General features: G+C 35.7%; 1 protein-coding gene across 37 annotated transcripts in view; it reads right to left on the bottom strand.

Moving 5' to 3' along the window:
• VPS13B (vacuolar protein sorting 13 homolog B) overlaps positions 1-20,052 on the bottom strand; it is an 857,597-nt gene that overhangs the window by 121,471 nt on the left and 716,074 nt on the right. Inside the window, exons 40-41 of one of the 37 annotated variants that reach the window (XM_073999201.1) lie at positions 17,196-17,265; positions 16,603-16,685 (exon numbers count right to left, since the gene is read on the bottom strand). The exons of 35 other annotated variants lie outside the window; for them this stretch is intronic. In XM_073999201.1, the coding sequence (XP_073855302.1) occupies positions 17,209-17,265 (57 nt within the window). In that variant the 3' untranslated portion in view covers positions 16,603-16,685; positions 17,196-17,208. Of the gene's footprint in view, positions 1-16,602; positions 16,686-16,933; positions 17,266-20,052 lie in introns of those variants that run through there. One more of the 37 variants, XM_073999200.1, reaches the window with a different exon arrangement.

The following is a 20,052-nucleotide window of genomic DNA, read 5'->3' as shown; positions in this document are numbered from 1 at the left end:
CACTACTTTTGGGAGGAAAATATTATTCCCATTTTACAAATGAGTGAAATATCGCTCAGTGAAGTTAAGTAACCTGCTCAAGATTACACATTTAGTAAGTGGCAAACTTTTTGGGTGTAAATCCTATGCTCTTTAATAATTTTTAGATTACATAAGATAGACCCCATAAGGTGTCATTTACAATTTCCAGTTCCACTTTCTTTAAAGTGGGTTCTTAGGAAGCAATAAACAGAGAATACATTTTGATTTTTGCCACTTATCCCAGTCATTTAGTTGCTTCATTTGGCAGGTTTTTTTTTCCCCATTAGTAGTCTTTTTATTTCAGCACTTTGAATATGTCATCTCACTGTCTTCTGGTTTCTATGGCTTTTGATGAGAAATCAGCAGTTAATCTTAGAGTATCCCGTGTATGTGATGAGTTGCTTCTCTTTTGTTGCTTTCAATATTCTTTGTCTTTTGACAGTTTGTGTCTAGGTGTGGATATTTTTGAGTTTATTTAACGTAGAGTTCATTAAGTTTCTTAGATGTATAGATAAATGTTTGTCATTAAATTTGGGAAGTGTTCACCCATTATTCTTCAAATATTCTTTCTTCCCTTTTCTCTCCTCTCCTTCTGGGACTTCCCTTATGCATATCTTGGTACACTTGATGGTGTGTCACAGATCTCTGAAGTTCTGTCTATTTTTCTTCATTCTTTTTATTTTCTGTTCTTCAGACTCAATAATCTCAAAATGACCTAACTTCAAGATCACTGATTCATTCTTCTTCCTGCTTAAATTTGTTGCTGAGCCCCTCTTTTTTCACTTCAGTTATTACACTTTTTAATTCTGGAATTTGTACTTGTTTTTAAACATTCTCATTTCTATCTCATTATTAATATTCTATATTTGGTGAGACATGATTCCTATACTTAACCTTTTTAGACATGGCCTTTTTAGTTCTTTGAATATATTTAAAATAGGTGATTTAAGGTATTTGTCTAATAAGTCCAACATCTGGGCTTCCTCAGGGACAATTTCTGTTGATTGCTTTTTTAACATATATGGGCTATACTTTCTTATTTCTTTGCCCATCTCATACTACTCTCTTGAAAATAGCATTTTTAATGATATAAGATTTTATAATATTAATAAATAACATTTTTAACTATATTATTATAAATAAACAATGGAAACTTTAAAAATTAGATCCTTTCCCTTCCCCAGGGTTTGCTTATTTATTTATTTATGAGATGGAGTCTCCCTCTTTCACCCGGGTTGGAGGGTAGTGGCATGATCTCGGCTCACTGCAACCTCTGCCTCCCGGCTCATGAGTAGCTGGGATTACAGGTGTGCACCACTACACCCAGCTAATTTTTGTGTTTTTAGTAGAGATGGGGTTTCACCATGTTGGCCAGGCTGGTCTTGAACTCCCGACCTCAGGTGATCTGCCCACCTCAGCCTCCCAAAGTGCTGGGATTATTGGCATGAGCCACTGCCTCCAGCCTCCTCAGGGTTTATTATCCTTGCTATATATTGTAGTTGTTGTTTAGTAATATCTATGAGCTAGTTTTGTAAAGTTTGTAATTTTCATTGTGTGGCCACTGAAGTCTCCACTTGGTTAGTGAAGTCTCTACTTGGTTAGTGAAGTCTCCACTTGGTTAGTGTAGTAGTCAGTTAATGATTAAACAGACTTCCTTAAAGGTCTGGAAGGAGTAAGCCTCCAATTCTTTGCTGAAGGGCTCTTTGCCTCTGGTGCACACCTTCAACTCCTCCTTAGCCTTCACTTTACTGCTTGCACATAGCTTCAAGGACAGACAGAGATGAGAGTACAGGACCTTCTCAGGTCTTCCCCCAGCATGTACGACTATGCATGGGGGTGTGCATAGTCATATTCATGAGCATGTACTTATAGTTTCTCAGGAATATGTTGGAGCTTTTCAAAACCCCATGGACATCTCATTCCTGTTTTTCCTTTCAAACATTTTGGTTAGCCTATTGTTTACCCCAACTGTTTCCCATTGCCTCAAGCAACTTTAAAACTAATCAATTGCCTCTAATTATTTTTGACATACATCCCTAGGTGTTGTGGCAGGGCGTGGGGGCATGGGGATTGGGGGAGGCTTTTTGCCCTTGAAAGCTCCTAATTAGTAACTTTTGAAAGAGTAATTGTTGTGAAACTCTTATTTCGATTATAGAAAGCTATTTTATGTCATTAACAAGGTAAAAGTATATACTGCACTTATACAATGTTAAGATGGTGATAAGACCAAATATATTCCCCAAAGAGGAAAGTACTAGAAAATTAGTAGACAAGTAGATAGGTGAAAGAATTTTAAATTGATGACTGAAGGAGAGTAAGTAGATAGTTAAAAAATAGAAAGTGAGGTCTGGGCATGAAATAGACATGTTCAGTGACTGAAAGAGACAGTCTTTATCTAGAGATAGGGATAAATGGAGAGCAATATGAACATCTAAATCTTAATAAGCTAAGAAACCGGCTTTGCCTTTGTACAATAATGGGAGGTTTCTCTTTATGAATGTGTTAGGGCTTAACTGTCCTTTTAAACATAAAGAGTATTTCTCACAATCAGTTATTTATAATTCACAATAGAAGACACATATTCTTCACTCAAAACAAATGCAAATTGAGTAGAGATATTTTTCAATAGTTACTAAATAAAAATAAAATGTAGTCTGGTAATGGAAGTTGGTTTTTGAGTTTCTATTTCATTTAAAAATCTACCAACAATGCGATAAAAGGCGAATGTCTTGCAATCTCAAAAGTTTTAGCTTATAATATTATTTCTTTTTATATGTATCTGCTTTTTAGTTGATTTTGAAGAAGGAAAAGAAAAGTTTCTATACATCTTCAACTAATAGAAGTCATACCAAAAAAAAAAAAAAAAAAAAAACCCTTATAATATTGGAACCAGTTGAGAAACCACAAGTATTCAAATGCAGGAAATCATGATTTTATAACATTTTAATGTGATCTACTCTTGGGAAACAAAGTTAACCAAACCCTATTTTTGTACAGGAAATATTCCAGCATACAGTTGTAATACATTGTGGTGAAGGGGTACAGCTGCAGATTTTTCACCTGTAATGCCCCACTGGTATTGTGGCTTACTGCATTGCATCAAGACTGCCTTCCTGTCCGGAAAACCCTCTAAGTACAAACAAGACTCTAAGTCCAGATTTTATTTTCCCCTGGTATCAGAATATGGTAATTTAAGAGCCCTGAGAAATACTTTTTAGACTTTAAAAGGAAATGTGTAACATTCTTTTGTTAGAATCTATGTTTGGGTTGGTTTTTCAAAAAACTTAACATATGACCCAGTTATCTTATCTATTTATCAAGCTACCAGGTTTCAAGCAAATGCAGGTGCGTAATATGACATCTTTCAAAAAAATATTTTTCCTTAAAGAGAAATAATAAAAATATACTCAGAACTTCTGAGTTAAAACTCAGAGCAGGGGCAACTTTACTAGTTTATGGTGTCTTTTAATGAGACTACAAACTCTAAACTCATATTATGTTTTAGTCTCATTTCTAACTGTTCAGATATTTTACTTATTTGTGTCAAACGCAGTCAAATGTACATCATTTGTTATAAATAACAATAATTGGGAATCAGGGAGAGCTTAATTCTAATCTAAATTTACTCTTAACTAGTTTTGTCACCTTGAGTTAAAGTCACCTAACCAATGTAAGCCTTAGTTTCCTTACCCATAAAAATTTAGGAAGATAGAATAAGATTACTTTAGTTCTTTCCAACTCTGAAGAGATACATAAATATAAGATTTACTTTTTAAAGTTTATATTTTAGGAAGAGAACTAATATATAAAGTGCATACTACATGTGAAGATTTACATTATTCAATTTTAATGGTAATTCTGTAAGTTAGTAAGAGTATATCCATTTTACAGATCAAGAAAATAAAGCTCAGAAGGTTAAAAAAACCTGTCAAGGATCTCAATGATAATTACTTGCAGAGCCGGGACTCCTGGAGATTCCAGAGCCCAGGAAGCTCTTTCACCTTGTCATACTGACTCCCATATTTCAGTTACTTGATTGTGGTGATTTTCAAAAATATAAACTGACAAATAAGCAATGCTCATAAACCAAACACACTGTGATAACTCGTTACGTGATTATTTTAAACCTAAAAAGGTGAAAATACAGTAATCATTGATAGTTGGTTCTTTTAAAATTTATTTTAAAGTTTTACATTCAGAGGTAGATAATAGGTACTTAATAACTCTTGATAATGTGAAAACTATAGTACAGATAGGCAACTCTCAGTAATTGTGAAGAAGTCAATAAGGATTAGAGAATAACTTAAAATTTTTAAATATTTTAGAACAAAAGTCCAGTTAGCATATTTTACAGAGACATCATATGTCAAATATTTAGGCTAGATCTAGGGTCAGTAAACTTTTCCCGTAAAGGGCTATAGAATAAATGCTTTAGGCTTTGTTTGCCATATGGTCTCTGTTACAACTACTTGACTCTACAACCACTTGACTCTATTGTAGTACATAAGCAATATGTAAATGAGCATATGTGTCTATGTTCCAATAAAATTTTATTTATACAAACAGGTTGTGGGCTAGATTTGGCCCACAGGCTGTAGTTTGCTGCTGATCCCTTGATTAGATGAAAGGCAATGCCCTTAACAGAGGCCTTTTAGGGTATATGTCTACTAGGGAATAGTTCTCCATGGGTCTAGCACATTTCCACACAGCTTATAGGTAAAGGCATTGCCTGCCTTTTCCCCAGACTACCTTTACTATTTTTAAAATTTAAAATTTATTTTTATTTTTTTAGACATGGAATCTTGCTATGTTTGCCCAGGCTGGCTTTGAACTCCCGGGCTCAAGCGATCCTCCTCCCTCAGTCTCCTGAGTAGCTGGGATTACAGGCACATGCCATAAACCCAGTCCAGACTGTTTTTTCAAGGATAAATATATAAAAACAGTCAACGAAGACAGATAGTTGTCTCCCTATAAAGAAAAGGGCACGCAGGCTTACTGTCCATTATAAAATATCCAGGTCCTCCAAATCAGGGTCCTCTACTGTAATACAACTCCCTGTGTGTGCAGACATCAGCTGGTCCTCTTCAGGTCATCCTCAGAAACTTAGGGTTTGGAACTAGCACATCTGCAGACACTCTGTTCTAGGTAACAAACTATGTTTCATCTCTGATCCGGCATTCTCACGTTTTCTATCCATGAGATTTGCAAATAAGGTAAAACACTAACTTTTCACAATTCTTGACAATGTCTATACTTTACTGAAAGTGATTTTATATGTATCACATATATTACATACACGTATAAATATATGTTTAAAAATGTGCTTTAGCCTATCAAGTATACTTAATCTATTTATCAAATATTTATTAAATGTTTCCACGAGCAGTGTAAATTAGGAATACAACGATCAGCGAAGCAGACAGACATGATTTGTTACTTCACAGAATTTACAAACAAGTAATAAATAGTCAAGCACCTGGGGTTACTAGAAGTGATTTGAAGTGTGTTTTAAAAATATATACATTTTCTTTACTAAGGTACTCATTCCATACTTTTCTGGCAGATTTGAATATGTCTTTATAGTCCAAATTAAATTAAATGAGTTAATTTGACTATCAGTGGAAGAGATCATCTTCTCATATAAGTCTGTAATTTCACACTGTAGAGCTGATTAAAAGTAGGCAAGAGACTCATGATTTTGACTCTGATGGAGGTGCTGATGAAAATAAAAATTTATAGGCAGATAACAGGAAGGAGAAAGAATAAAAAGCATGAAAAGCTAAAAAAAAAAAAAATAAGCCTGCATAATTAGCTCCTGAGTAAGGGGCAGACTGTACAGTGTAATTTTGAAAATTAGTAATCTTAGTTGACCTCTGGTATTCTGGATTAATGTCCTAGGGGAATAAATCTCAGTGTGGTCAAAACGGAATTGTGTGCAAATTCCATCAACATTCCTAAGGAATTAGGCCCCAATTCTGGCCCCTACCTCTCTGCCCAAACTAATATCCCACTTCACACTACATAGACCTTTAGCTGTCATCAGTTTGTCTCCATCAGTTTCTTGACATCTCGTCCATCTTTCAAAACTACTCACTACACCTCTGACAAAAAAGAAAAACCAAAACAAAAAGCTCTCCCCAATCATCCAAATTAGAAGTAATTTCTGAATTCCCAAAACACCCATGTATGGTTTAAACTCTTATGGCACTTAATAACACTATCTAATGTTATCTGTGCATATCTCTGCACAGAGAACTCTAACTTATGCACCTCTGTAACTGCCTGCCTGTCCTCAGTGGTGCCCTGTGTAGAATAAGCACTCATTTCAGCTTCTATGTCTTTGTTCAAAACCCTCTCCAGAAGTGCTACAAAGGTCTCCTGGTCTTCAGCCTGCTCATTCAACAGGCTTTAATAGTCCACCCAACAGATTATGATGACAGTATGTAAGCCCAGACTATGGGCTTTACATTTTCAGTACATTAAGATAATCTTCTTCTATTTCATTTTAAGCTTTCATGAAGTCATAGTCAACACTCACTAAGTACTATGTTAGGCACTGGAGATCAAAGATAAATATCATATAAACTCTGTTCTCAAGAAGAGCAAAGTGGAAGGAAGTAATATAAACGGGCCCAGGGAAAGAGTAATACAGTGTTCTAAAGTGGGGTAACTTTTCCACCTGGTTGGAGACAGAGGATATCAGAGGAAGGCTTTCTGGAGGAAGGGTCAAGAAACAAACATATAAAAGTAACATAAATTCACACATATCCACAACGTGTTTGCTATTTTCAGAGTTCAACTTAAGGTCTTTTCTACCTTAGAAATACTTCCATCATGAATGAATATAAAATATATACCATTTAATTAAAACTAAATGCATACAAAATATAAACCATTTCAAACACACATAAATCCACTGACAGGAAATAAAAATGTAATTGTTGCAAACCATTGTGAAGTCTCTTTTAAAAAATAGATAAGATATTAACATGTATTTGCATATAAACTTAAAAATCAGGAAACTTACTTTTTCCTTATGTGTATAATACGTTTTGTTCATGACACATTAAACTACTTGGATTTATCCAAAACACAGGCAATAACAAATGCTGGTGAGGGTGTAGGGAAAAGGGTACCCATGTACACTGTCAGTGGGAATATAAATTAGTACAACCACTATGGAGAACAGTATGGAGGTTCCTCAAAAAACTACAAATAGAACTATCATATGATCCAGCAATCCCACCACTAAATATACCAAAAAGAAAGGAAATCATATATTTAAAGAGATATCTGCACTCTAATGTTTATTGCAGCATTATTTACAATAGCCAAGATTTGGAAGCAACCCAAGTTCCATCAACAGATGAACAGATAAAGAAAATGTGGTACATACACACAATGGAGTACTACTCAGTCATAAAAAAAGAATGAAATCCTGTCATTTACCACAACATAGATGGAACTGGAGGACATTATGTTAAGTGAAATAAGCCAGGCACAGAAAGACAAAATCTGCATGCTCTCACTCATTAGTGGGAGCTAAAAATTGAAATGATTGAACTCATGGAGATAAAGAATAGAAGGAAGGTTACCAGAAGCTAGGAAGAGTAGTGGGGCAGGGGGAGGGAGGTGGGTATGGTTAAGGGATACAAAAATATAGTTAGAATGAATAAGATCTAGTGTCTGATAGAACAACAGGGTGACTACAGTCAACGATAATTTACTGTGCATTTAAAAATAACTAAAAGAATATAATTGGAAGTGTTTTTTTTTCTTTTTTGAGATTGAGTCGCCCAGGCTGGAGCGCAGTGGCACATCTCGACTCACTGCAAGCTCCACCTCCTGGGTTCACACCATTCTCCTGCCTCAGCCTCCTGAGTAGCTGGGACTACAGGTGCCCGCCACCACGCCCAGCTAATTTTTTAATATTTTTAGTAGAGACGGGGTTTCACTGTGTTAGCCAGGATGGTCTTGATCTCCCGACCTTGTGATCCACCCACCTTGGCCTCCCAAAGTGCTGGGATTACAGGTGTGAGCCACCGTGCCTGGCCTAATTGGAATGTTTATAACAGAAAGAAATAAATGCTTGAGGTGATGGATACTGCATTTACCCTGTTGTGATTATTATACATTGTATGACTATATCAAAATATCTCATGGACTTCATAAATATATACATCTACTATGTACCCATAAAATTAAAAATAAATTTTTCTAACTACTTGCAATTTCAAAATATTTGTTCACATCTGATAAACATGAGTTATACTCATGTTTATATAGTAAACTATAGTATATACTTTCTCAACACAGTCATATTCTTAAATGACCACTTCAATCCTGTATCCACAAAGTGGAATGCAAAAAAAAGTAGTCAAGCACATATGCGACATATACCATTACAAGGAAACATGAATGTCTTTGATATTGATCATGATTCTTTTTTCCTACTGTCATGTCAAATTTTCTTGAAATAATGACATATAATAGTTTAGCACCAATCACTCTTAACATTATACACACCTGATTTACCATAAGATCAGCCACAGGATTTTCGAAAATATGTCTATTTACATATCAACTGAACATATCAAACCATACATCTGTTCATTTAGTTGTTTTTAGGTTTCAGGTGGCTAAGGGAACAAGGAAGCCTCTCAAAGAATCTATAATTTTCTAAGTCTTGCAAAATCAACTCAAAAAATCTACAGAGACGCAAATTTCCTGGGCTAGAAAGACTGGCTTTTGATTCAGGAATTTGCAGATAGAATTTCTGGCTGTGCTGACCACTATTATTTGGTGTAACCTGTGTCCTGTTATGTGGATCATCAGGTACAAAGAATGTAATGTGGAAAAGATGAGTTTGGGGAGTGCTTTTTAGACAATTTAGTTAAATTCATAACACATTATAGGGTAGAATAAAAGCCACAGACACTTAATTAGCTATTTAGGGGATACATTACAGATTATAGGTAGCAAATTTTTCTCTTGAGATTCGTGAAAGATTACAAAGATAAAAATGTAAAATAGACAACTAAGAAATAGTATGGATGGATAAACGACAACACAGATCCAAAAACCAGTGGTGCCCATAGACTAGGTCTTACATCCACACAGAATAGTCAATCAGGAACCTTCTCAGCTGCTTCCTACTCTAATCCTCTTCTCCTGACCCTGCTGCCCAAGAGAAAAAAAAAGTATTTTTGAAACAAAATGCTCTTAGAAAAGTTAAAACAAAACAAAAAACCTCAGAAAGAACAAAATCTCCCTAATATAACAAATTCTCCAAAGTTTAGTATGCAATTCAAATGAATGGCATTAATTTAAGAGGCTTCTGCCTCAACAGAACAATAAACAACAAAACAATAAAAAATAATGACTTATTTTTGGGTTAAAAAGTATAAACATTTTTGCCATATCTCACATAATTATACAATATTTTAAAGGTTTTTATTTCCATTAATAATTCTTGATATGCAACACTGACAATTCCAAAGGGCATCAGAATGATTTTACTTCTGAATGAAAAATGTAAGATTACAGATTCTCTAAAAGGTATAATCTGGCACAGGTCTGAAGAACCGAGAGCTGGTCTGTATTCACTTGAATGTAAAGAATTATGAATTTTTTTCAACTACATATCCTTATATACAGAGAGGACTTCACTGTCTCTCAACTGGATATTATAGTTTAATAGCTTTATCTGAATATTTTTAAAAATTTTCCGGTTAAAAGCCAAAATCAAAACTTTCTTTTTTTTTTTTTTGTACAATAACATATCTATTTCTAACTTCTGGCCTGCTTTTCTCTTTGGATCCCATCCCTGACAGACATCTGTATTTTGTAACTTTTCCTACATTCTGGCTCTGAAGATACTCCAAGTTCTGGCCCAATAATCCTTTTCTGTTTGAATTCATTAGTGTGAGAATCACAGGACTGAAAAGGACTTTGGGAGGTTATATAGACATCAGCTTGCTGCTCTGAACAAGACTAACTCCAAACCATGAAAACAAATGATGCTTACAGACTTATAGAAAATGCTTTGTGATACAGTTTTTCATTTCATAAAAATGTTATTTGGTGGACATCATGGTGTTCTATAAAAAGAACTACCATACATCTTACATTTTTGGTTTACTAAAGGGATATTTATCACTGAAATAAATTATTTGCCGGGCTCCAATGGTCCAGAATTGGGGCAAGGGAAGTACTAAGCATGTATAATATTAGCATTGCTTTATTGATAATAAAACAAATGCTACAGATGTTGTTGATTCCATTCAGTTTGGTGTTTACTTTTAATCTATTTTACCCATTTCTACATATAAATGAGAATTAATATTTTCCAGGTTAATTTTTCATAAAAACAAACCTGCAGAACTGGGCTCACTTACTAGATACATGATCTTGAACAGATTAATCTCTCTATTCACAGTTTTCTTTCCTATTAAATTATTGTGATGTATGGAATGTGCAAGATTTGGGAAGAGCAAAGCACAGAATGTAGGCAAACTGTTAAGCAGAATTTTTGGCACACAGGACTTGCTCAACAAATGCAGGATGCCTCCTCCCTCCTAGTGGAGGAATTTAAATGAATTTAAATTCTGTGGATTGGGGAAATTGCTGACAAACCATAGTACACATCAATGGATGCTAAAACCATGTGTAAAAGATTCATGGGGGACTTTATAATGATGGGCCTGACTAATACTACCTGATCAATTTTAACATTGCTGAAAGTGAAATAAGCAGACATCTCTTGCCTCTTGTTGTGATGCAGTAGGAGGAATATTCTTCTATCAACTGAGAAGTGTTCTTTCCAAAAAATCCAATTCAAATCTAATCAAACTTCTGTAAGGTGACTAGATTACAGAAAATATGGGGGACAGAGAAACATGTTAAACAATACTATAAAGACAGGGTGGGCCACAATCCAGAAAGTGGGAAAATTTACAGGCCAAATAATCCAATTTCTTCAATAAGTAAACGGCATAAGGGGGATAAAAGGGGATTCTTATAGATTAAATGAGACTTAAGAAACATATCAACTAATATAATGTGTGGACCTCAGTGGGATCCTAATTCAAATAAACCAAATCTAAACACAGATTTGTGAGACAACAGGGGAAAAATATAGACTGAGTATAATATGATATTAAGAAATTATTGTTAATTTTTGTTGGCTCTGATAATGTGGGTAAAATGATACAGCTGAGACTTCCTTTAAAATATTCCAGAAAAACAATAACAACATCAACAAAAAGTAGAGAATAGATGTAACAAGGACAACAGGATACTGATAATTACTAAAGATGGGTCAGACTCAGAGTTTATTATACTAATCTCTCTACTTCTATATAGAGTAGTCCTCCCTTATCCATGAGGGATACATTCCAAGACCCCCAGTGGATGCCTGAAACTGCAGATAGGATTGAACTCTCTCTCTATGTATATACACACTATATATGTTCTTTTCTATACATGCATACCTATGATAAAGTTTAATTTATAAATTATGCTCAGTAAAAGATTAATATAACACTATAATAAAAGTTACGTTAATATGGTCTCTCTCTCAAAATATCTTACTGTACTGTACTCACCTATGGCAAAAAAAAACTGTAGAAAGTGAAACCATGGATAAAGGGAGACTACTGTATTTGAAATTTTTCACAATAGAAAAATTTTTTCAGGGAAATCATCAAATTTTTTTCAACTAAAATTGATTGAATGATAGAAGTCTCAGTTTGAAGAATAAAATAGGACACATATAAAACAAGAAACTTCCAAAAAATAACTTGAAGTTCTTCAAGATCAGTTTATGAATCACTTTGGAAGGTAGAGTTTATATGAGAGAAATAATTTTGATCAAACTAAATCCACATAACTTAGAAAAACAGAAAAAATAAAAAAGAGGCAGCCTAAAAGCTAAAAAAAAAAAAGTGCCATGCCTATTATATGCTATCAAATGATATATTTTAATGTATTCAAAATACATACTTGAAAAAACTGTATGATAGACAGGTTCTTTAACTTACCACTAGATGATAGCACTAGCACTAAACATTAGTAAGTTGTTTATTTTATTGGTCTATGTTGATGGTATTAATATGATGGTATTTATGAAGGTATATTTTATACTCAATGGTAAAATAACTGGTGAAGATTTTCAACATGGTATATAGACTTTAAAGAGATAAAGATACTGCCTGGAAAAAAATATAAGGTTGTATGTATAGAAGGAGTCAAATCTACAATAGGATAAACTGTGAAAACGTTGATTCTTCAAGACCATATTTTATTCTGAATAAAAGATCAACAGAAGTAGCTTACATCAAGGCTAAGCTCTGAATTTTCTTAATGTGTTCAAAAGAATGTTTTAAGAAAGAGAAAAAACTTAGTAATTTGAGTACCCATCTTTTAAGATAATTTTTAATGAAGTAGAAAGGAACTCTGAAAGCTTGCTATATTATACAGATATACTATAATTTAGCTAAAGAGAAAAAGATAGTTGGTGTTTGGAATTTGGGTTGAAATGACTTTTCCTCATAGAGAATTAAAAACAAAAAAGATGTCATGATAAAGGGTTTAAAATATATGTAAGATTAATGAAATCATCGTCTATTTTTGAAAAACGGTTTAAAGTTGGCTTAGCAAATATTTCTACAATGCTGAATAATTTTCAATCAACAAATATAAGATAAAACTGTGAATGTACTCTTATGTGTTTCAAGATCACTGCAATAAAATGAAGTCTGAGAGCTGTGTTAAGAGAGCTAGTTGTTGGGATCTAATTAAACTAAAGAGCTTCTGCACAGCAAAAGAAACTACCATCAGAGTGAACAGGCAATCTACAGAATGGGAGAAAATTTTTACAATCTACTCATCTGACAAAGGGCTAATATCCAGAACCTACAAAGAACTCAAACAAATTTACAAGAAAAAAACAAACAACCCCATCAAAAAGTGGGCAAAGGATATGAACAGACACTTCTCAAAAGAAGACATTCATACAGCTAACAGACACATGAAAAAATGCTCATTATCACTCGCCATCAGAGAAATGCAAATCAAAACCACAGTGAGATACCATCTCACACCAGTTAGAATGGTGATCATTAAAAAATCAGGAAACAGGTGCTGGAGAGGATGTGGAGAAATAGGAACACTTTTACACTGTTGGTGGGACTGTAAACTAGTTCAACCATTGTGGAAAACAGTATGGCGATTCCTCAAGGATCTAGAACTAGAAATACCATTTGACCCAGCCATCCCATTACTGGGGATATACCCAAAGGATTATAAATCATGCTGCTATAAAGACACATGCACACGTATGTTTATTGCAGCACTATTCACAATAGCAAAGACTTGGAATCAACCCGAATGTCCATCAGTGACAGACTGGATTAAGAAAATGTGGCACATATACACCATGGAATACTATGCAGCCATAAAAAAGGATGAGTTTGTGTCCTTTGTAGCGACATGGATGCAGCTGGAAACCATCATTCTCAGCAAACTATCGCAAGAACAGAAAACCAAACACCGCATGTTCTCACTCATAGGTGGGAATTGAACAATGAGAACACTTGGACACAGGAAGGGGAACATCACACACCGGGGCCTATTGTGGGGAGGGCAGGGAGGGATAGCATTAGGAGATCTACCTAATGTAAATGACGAGTTAGTGGGTGCAGCACACCAGCATGGCATATGTATACATATGTAACAAACCTGCACATTGTGCACATGTACCCTAGAACTTAAAGTATAATAACAACAACAAAAAAATAACGAGTCCTTTGAAAATTGGCGTTCAGCTTATATATAGTGAGACTCCCCAAAGTAGAGCACAACCACATTAGTCATCGCTCTTCACTAGAAATGCCCTTTGGTGGGTATTTCCTTGAGATAGTTAAAAGAGGCTGTCTCCTACATCATATGTTGAATAAGCAACTATTCTAGTACAATATATGATATAAGAGAACTGTTAACAAGAAAACACACTTACCAAATTCCTTCCAATAGTAGCCTAAAACCAGCATGTGATTTAGCTGCTTTGGCAGCATTCTGAATATCTCTTCTCAGTGATTCACCACTATGTGGCTGATAAAGCAGTGAAAAAAAATGGTTGTCATCTGTAATTACTTATTTGTATAAGTCTAGGTTTTCAAAATATTGTGGCAACAAGGTAGAGAAAACTGTCTGATACATGCTTTTGGTTTAATTTTATAAATGCAAGAGGATCTCTCAATTAACAGTATAGGTAATGAAATAGAAATTAGAATATTATTTTATAATAGTAAAACTAATAAAAATGCATAGTAGAGTAAAATACAGAATTTGGATGGAAAACAAGAGGTGATTTCAAAAACATTATGCTTGTTGGGGGAGGCTGCTGCTTTGGGACCCTATCACCCCATCTATAGACTGGAAAAATTTAAGAAACACTGATCATATGTGGAAGTGTATTTTAAGAAGGACATCTTCAAAGGCTTTCCTGAAACACTTCAAATTCAATAGGACAGAATTTTTCATTAAACTACAAGTATATATCCATCCCTGTAGTTAAGAGTATAGGTTCAATAATCAGAATGCCTGATAGAATCTCAGCTTTGCTATTTACCATTGGAATGCCCTTGGGAAAATTATTTAACCTCTCTGGGCTTAGTTTTCTCATCTGTAAAATAAGAATGGTAACAGTTTTTATAAAATAAGAATAAGTTTTTGTAGTATGAGGACTGAATGAGATTATTACATAAAGCTCTCAGCACAATGTCTGACACTAGATAAGAAAACACATGGAAGCAAAAATATAAAAATAAGTAAAAAACTACATCCTTCATTCCTGAAATCTTAGGGTTTTTTTCCAAGTTTGTTTCAAGGTTTGTGGGCTACAGTACAATAGCACATGAATATAGCCCAAACCTTGTCACCTCACTATTTTTTTTTCTTCTTTTAAACTGATTTTTGTTGTTGTTTGTTTGTTTGTTTGGAGTCAGAGTCTCGCTGTGTGGCCTAGACCGGAGAGCAGTGGCATGGTCCAGCTCACTGCAACCTCCGCCTCCTGAGTTCAAGCGATTCTCCTGCCTCAGCCTCCCGAGTAGCTGGGACTACAGGCATGTACCACCACACCCAGTTAACTTTTTTGTATTTTTAGCAGAGACGGGGTTTCACCATGTTGACCAGGCTGGTCTTGAACTCCTGACCTCAAATGATCCACCCATCTTAGCCTCCCAAAGTGCTGAGATTACAGGCATGAGCCACTTCGCCGGGCCTAAACTGTTATTTTTACCTCTAATTTCTCCTGTCTCTAAGGAGAGAATCTTAGCACTCAAGTCTCTACCTATAAGCCCTCCTAAAAACAACCCCCTCCATGTCCTAAAATCAACTGTAAACTAAATTCATACCTTTCTAGTTCCTCACTTCTTCTCTCCATCCTTCAATCCTTTCCACACATACTGAGCAATTGCTACGTTCCAGTCTCTAAACAGGGAGACATTGGTATAAAGCAAAAGACACGGCCTCTACTGCTATTTAACAGTGTATTGAGGATTTCAAACAAGTAAGCCCACTGTGACCCAAGTACAGAGAACACAAGAGGGACATGGGCTACTCAAAGAGCTCTACATGGTGCTCTGGCAACTAAAATTGATCTCTTCAAGTCAGTGGTGATCTGGAAGTTGTCAAATTCACAGCTTTTTCCACCCCCTAGTCCATAATATACTCTTTCTGCAGACGTGATACCCCTGAGCTCTGTAAACTTCCTGAGATTTTCACTATGCCTGGGCTTTCCTGACACTGTTGCCTCCATGGCCTTCCTTTTTGACCACTCCTCTGTTGATTCCTGTATTAGTTTCCTAGGGCTTCCGTGAAATATTATCACATACTTACTGGCTTAAAACAAGAGATTCATTTTCTGGCAGTTCTGGAGGTTAGAAGTCTGAAACTGATGTGTCAGTAGGGCCATATTCCCTCTGAAGGCAATAGGGAAGACTTCTTCCTTGCCTCCTTCTAGTTTCTGGTGGTTCCCAGCAATCCTGGGCGTTCCTTGGCTTGTAGTTGCGACATTCCAATCTCTGCCTCCCTCTGCACATGGTCTTCCCCTCTGTGTGTCTGTATCTCTGTCCAAATTTCCTTTGTCTTATAAAGGATACTGCTTATTGGATTACAGCCCACTCTAATCCACTCTGACCTCATCATAATTACATCTGCAAAAACCCTACTTCCAAATAAAGTCACACTCTGAGGTTCCAGGTAGAAGTGAATTTGGGAGGGGAAACTGTTCAACCCATTAAAATTTCTCATCTACTACTTATTTACTAGAGACAGTGAGTTTTTTCATGGTTCTATCCTCATCTCTCTAGTCTTTGAACTCTTTACTTTCTCTGAGTGTGACTTCTATTTTGCTTTCTTGGTTTCAGTTTTCACTTCCATGAAGATAATTCCCCAAACCATTTCTTAAATAAGTCTCCCTCTTCTCTGAATTATCAGCCCACATGTCCAAACTTCTAGTGGCATTTACTATGATTATTCCTCCAAAACCTTAAATTATAACTGTCCAGTGTAGAACCTATTATCTCTTCCATACTCCTGGCTGCTCCACTTTTCTCTGACATTTCCAGTCCCCATTAATGGTGTTCCATCCATCTAGTCATCTAGAATAGAATAGAATAGGGTCATTTTTAATTTTCCCTTCCCATTACCATACACATCCAGGTATTGAAATCTGTTTATTCTGCCTCTAGATGTCTCCATCTTACATTCATTTCCTCCTTCCCATTCCAACTGTTATTCCTATTACTTGCGAATAATTACAATGTGCTCTAAACAGTTCTCTATGCCTCCAATATATAGTATGTCCTGATTCATTCTTTCCTCTGTAATTGGTCATGGTCATTGCTCAGCTCAATAGCCCTAATGGCTACCTTCACAGAATAAAGTGTTTATTTATGGAATAAAGCCCAAGTGTCTCAGCAAGCACTTTTTAAAGACCCTCCACTATCATGCTTTAAGTCTACTTTTCACACCCATCTTCTATTATATTAACTCCCATCCCTGCCTTTAGTTATAATGCTTACTGTATTTTGCTAGGTAATTATTGCCAATCTATTTGTTTCATGAAGCTTAGATTTTAAGCTTTTTGAGAAAATGTACATTAAGAGTACCTTGTAAATATGATTAATCCTCATCATCATCTTTCGGTCTTCCCCTCAAGTTTGTTGGACACGACAGAGTCTAAGTAAAGTAAATACGGATTCAAAAAGTACCAATACTCAAATGCCCATCAGCTGATGAATGGATAAGCAAAATGTGGTATATCCATATAAAGCAATATCATTTGGCAACAAAAAGGAATGAAATACAGATACATGATACAACATGGATAAACTGTGAAAATAACCTGCTAAATGACAGAAGCCAGTCAGAAAAAAAGCTATATTTATATGATTCCACTTATGTGAAATGTCCAGAATAGGCAGATATAAAGTAGATTCGTGATTACTTAGGGCTGGGGGTTGGGGAGACCAGGAGGTAATGCTAAAGAGTCCTAGGTTTCTTTTAGAGGTGATAAAAATATTCCAAAATTGATTCTAGTGAGGACTTCACAACTCCATGAATATATTAAAATCACTGAATTATACTCTTTAAATTAGGGAATTGTATGATGTGTGAATTATATCTCAATAGAGCTGCTAAAAAGGTTGCTGCTAAAAAGCATAAGAGAACCAAGACCTTTAACTTTGATGTAGCATTTAAAAATGTTTCTAGAAAACATCTAAGGTAATAAAGTTTCATTATTTTTTTAACTAGGCATTGAATTTTAAAAATTGGAAGCCATGTGTGCTTGACAAAAATAAATTTTTTCTAATATCTTTAAAGGATAAAGAGGTAAAGAAATTGTAGCTTGCAATCAAAACTCAGATTGCCTCCAAGATTCAAATCTAGGGCAGAAAAAGAGACAAATTAGCACCTGGAGATGATAAGCCCTTAGCAGAACATAATAATTGCTAACATTTATTCAGCACTAACTATGTGCTAGACACCGTTCTACATGTTTTTTACATCCAACAGTCATTTATTCCTCCTAACAACTGAACGAGGCATGAGCTACGATTATCCCTAATTTGCAGATGTGAAAGCTGAAGTACTAAGAAGTTACTTTACATAACTTGCCCAAGATCACCAGCTGACCTTGGATTTGGACCCAGAGACTTTAGCTCCAGAATTTGTGCTCTTAACAGCTGGACAACATTGCTTTTCTGTACTTCCCTTTTTTCTTCTGTTTGCTGTTCTCTTCAACAATGTAGCTCTCAAGAAATGATCTATGCTTAATGGATAATGGTTTTTATTGTGAATCTCATAGGAGGCAAATACTGCTATTTGGCAGAGACCAAGTCATAAAAAGTGGTCACAGACCATCAATTCATATTTACTATTCTTTCATTTTTTACACCCCAAACATTTTTAATACTGAGCAGTGAACATCAAACACACTGATTGCTGAGCACAGTTCTTCATTTTGAGATATGCTGCCCTCCCCCTTTTAAATGTGAGAGTATTTAATAGGAAAAGAGGAATAGGCTAATAAAATTTCTACCACCAAATAAAGTGACAGGATAAAAATGACTTCAGTATTCTTTCAGTTTGCAAATGTTTTCCATTTACTTTAAAAGCACGTCTTACTGACAGATTCCTTCCCCACCTCTTACTTTTTTGAAGGGCAAGGAATGCTAGCATTTCAAACTATTCATTATTATTTTTTGTTTCGAAAATCCTATTTGCTTCTTAAGTGTTCTCTACAAATTCTGCCTTGGCAGACCTTTCGTTAATGAACTAGAAAGTGAGTTTTCTTACTGCACCATAGACTAGATAAAGAAACTCACAATCAGGTAAGACGAGACACGGGTTACTTGGTGGGTGGAGAGACTGTGGACAGTTGCTTAGTATTATGGCTGTGATGCCAGCAGGGCCGATGTTGTCTCCCACTATCTCCTCTTTCCTTCTTCCTCTGCAAATGAGCCCATTTCCCTTTTAACTTGATGTGGCCATGTGACACAATTCTGGGCTCTGGGATATTGGCAGCACAGCAGTACAGTGTGTGGGTTCCAAGGCATATCCATAAAGGGAAGAGGCATGCTCTGTTTTGGTCCTTTCCTCTTCCTATGGCTGGAGTAGAAACAAGATGCCTGAAGCCTGTACAGCCATCCTAGACCATGAAGGAAAACCAAGTGCTGGGGATGGCAGAACAGCATACGGCAGGAAGATGGGTCCTCATGACTTTGTAGAGACATTTGCAGTCCTAGATCGCTAACCTCCAGACTGTTCCCATGTGTGATAGGAAATAAACTTCTATTTTACCTAAGCTACTGGTATTGTATTATTTTCTGTCTTTCATATCTGAATCTAATCCTAATTGACAGAGCTGAAAAGCCCCAGCAGCGTCTATTATGTTCTTGTGATTCTTCACAAGAGACTCATACACGGCTTATAGAGGGGTCTATAAACTTTCTGAAATTGTATGTTAAATCTCATGTTAATTCATGTACTGCTCAGTGACAGGAGGTCCCCCATTTAACTTTTCAGATCCTCAGCTTCCTCATTGTATTAGGGGGATAGCGACACTCTCTCTGCAGGGTTGATTTCAGCTTAGACAGAATGTGTGTAAAGCACCTCACAAAGTGAATAGTGCCTAGCATAGCAGGCACTCCTCTTTATTTCCAAAATTGTGTAAATGCTTTTGCCATACATCCCACTGAACTTAAATCTTGCAATCACCTTGACTTCTCTTACTTCCTCATTAAATTACCGTATTAGTTGTCAAGAACATAGATTTCTACTCTACGACCTCTCTTGCACTCATTTCTTTTTCTCCTTCCCCACTACTCCCTTCAGGTTGCAGCCTCTCATCTCTCTAAGAGCCTTACCAGGTCTTCTTATTCTGGTCTCTCCTGACCCCATTCCACCTCCACAAGACTACCAATGTTTCCAAAGCTCTGGACTGCCAGTGATTCTCCAATGCCT

Source organism: Macaca fascicularis, chromosome 8, assembly GCF_037993035.2.
Source record: "Macaca fascicularis isolate 582-1 chromosome 8, T2T-MFA8v1.1".
NCBI lineage: Eukaryota > Metazoa > Chordata > Mammalia > Primates > Cercopithecidae > Macaca > Macaca fascicularis.
The sequence above is the reverse complement of the archived record's forward strand: the minus strand, read 5'-3'. Positions and strand labels throughout refer to the sequence as shown.